General features: G+C 69.5%; 1 protein-coding gene across 1 annotated transcript in view; it reads left to right on the forward strand.

Moving 5' to 3' along the window:
• Positions 1-1,022, forward strand: part of STAT2 (signal transducer and activator of transcription 2) — a 7,865-nt gene extending 6,843 nt beyond the window's left edge. Inside the window, exon 4 of the mRNA XM_017737684.1 lies at positions 850-1,022. Coding sequence (XP_017593173.1) covers positions 850-1,022 — 173 coding nt within the window. The remainder of the gene's footprint in view (positions 1-849) is intronic.
• Positions 1,023-1,080: the final 58 nt, after the last annotated feature.

Below are 1,080 nucleotides of genomic sequence, written 5' to 3' on the forward strand. Positions count from 1 at the left end.
GGGACACTTTGGGATCTCGTCGGGCACTGGGGGAGCCCGGGGTGGGGCTGGAGGACCCCGTGGGGCACCGTGGGGCACTGAGGGGCACTGAGGGGCAGTGTGGGGCACCGTGGGGCAGTGTGGGGCACCATGGGGCACTGAGGGGCACTGAGGGACAGTGTGGGGCACCGTGGGACCCCGTGGGGCACCGTGGGACTCCGTGGGGCACCGTGGGGTACTGAGGGACCCCGAGGGACCCCATGGAACAGTGTGGGGCATCGTGGGGCACTGAGGGACGCCATGGGGCACTGAGGGACCCCGTGGGGCACTGAGGGACCCTGTGGGGCACGGTGGGGCACTGAGGGACCCCGAGGAACCCCGTGGGACAATGTGGGGCACCGTGGGGCGCTGAGGGATGCCGTGGGACCTCGTGGGGCACTGAGGGACCCTGTAGGACACTGAGGGACCCTCTGGGGCACCGTGGGACAATGTGGGACCCCGTGGGACGGTGTGGGGCACCGTGGGGCACTGAGGGACGCCGTGGGACACTGGTGGACATTGTGGGGTGCCAGGGGAGTGCAAGGGACACTGTGGGACGTTTGGGATGCGGTGGAACCCAGTGGGGTGCCGTGGGACATCGTGGGACCCTGTGGGACACCAGTGGACACCGTGGGGTACCAGGAGGCTGAGTGGGACGCTGTGGGGCATTTGGGGACACTTTGGGACCCCGTGGGACACTGCGGGACACTGAGGGACCCTGAGGAGAGCAAGGGACACTGAGGGGCAGGTGGGGACACTTTGGGACCCCGTGGGGTGCCAGGGGATGCACCGGGGGGGACATTGCGGGACCGGGGCACCGGGGGACCCCAGGGGACATTGCGGGACCCCACTGCACGCTGTGGAACGCCAAGAGACTGCGTGGGACATTTGGGGACACTTCGGGATCCCGCGGGGGGCCAGAGGACGCTGAACGACACCCGCGGGCACTGTGGGATGCCGCGGGCTGCTCTGTGACACCCGTGGGACACCGTGAGATCTCGTAGGGTGTCCGGGGACGCTGCGTGACACCCGTGGAAGCCCACAGGCCGCAGACGCCGCACG

This window comes from Corvus brachyrhynchos, unplaced genomic scaffold (assembly GCF_000691975.1).
Source record: "Corvus brachyrhynchos isolate BGI_N302 unplaced genomic scaffold, ASM69197v1 scaffold546, whole genome shotgun sequence".
Taxonomy (NCBI): Eukaryota; Metazoa; Chordata; class Aves; order Passeriformes; family Corvidae; genus Corvus; species Corvus brachyrhynchos.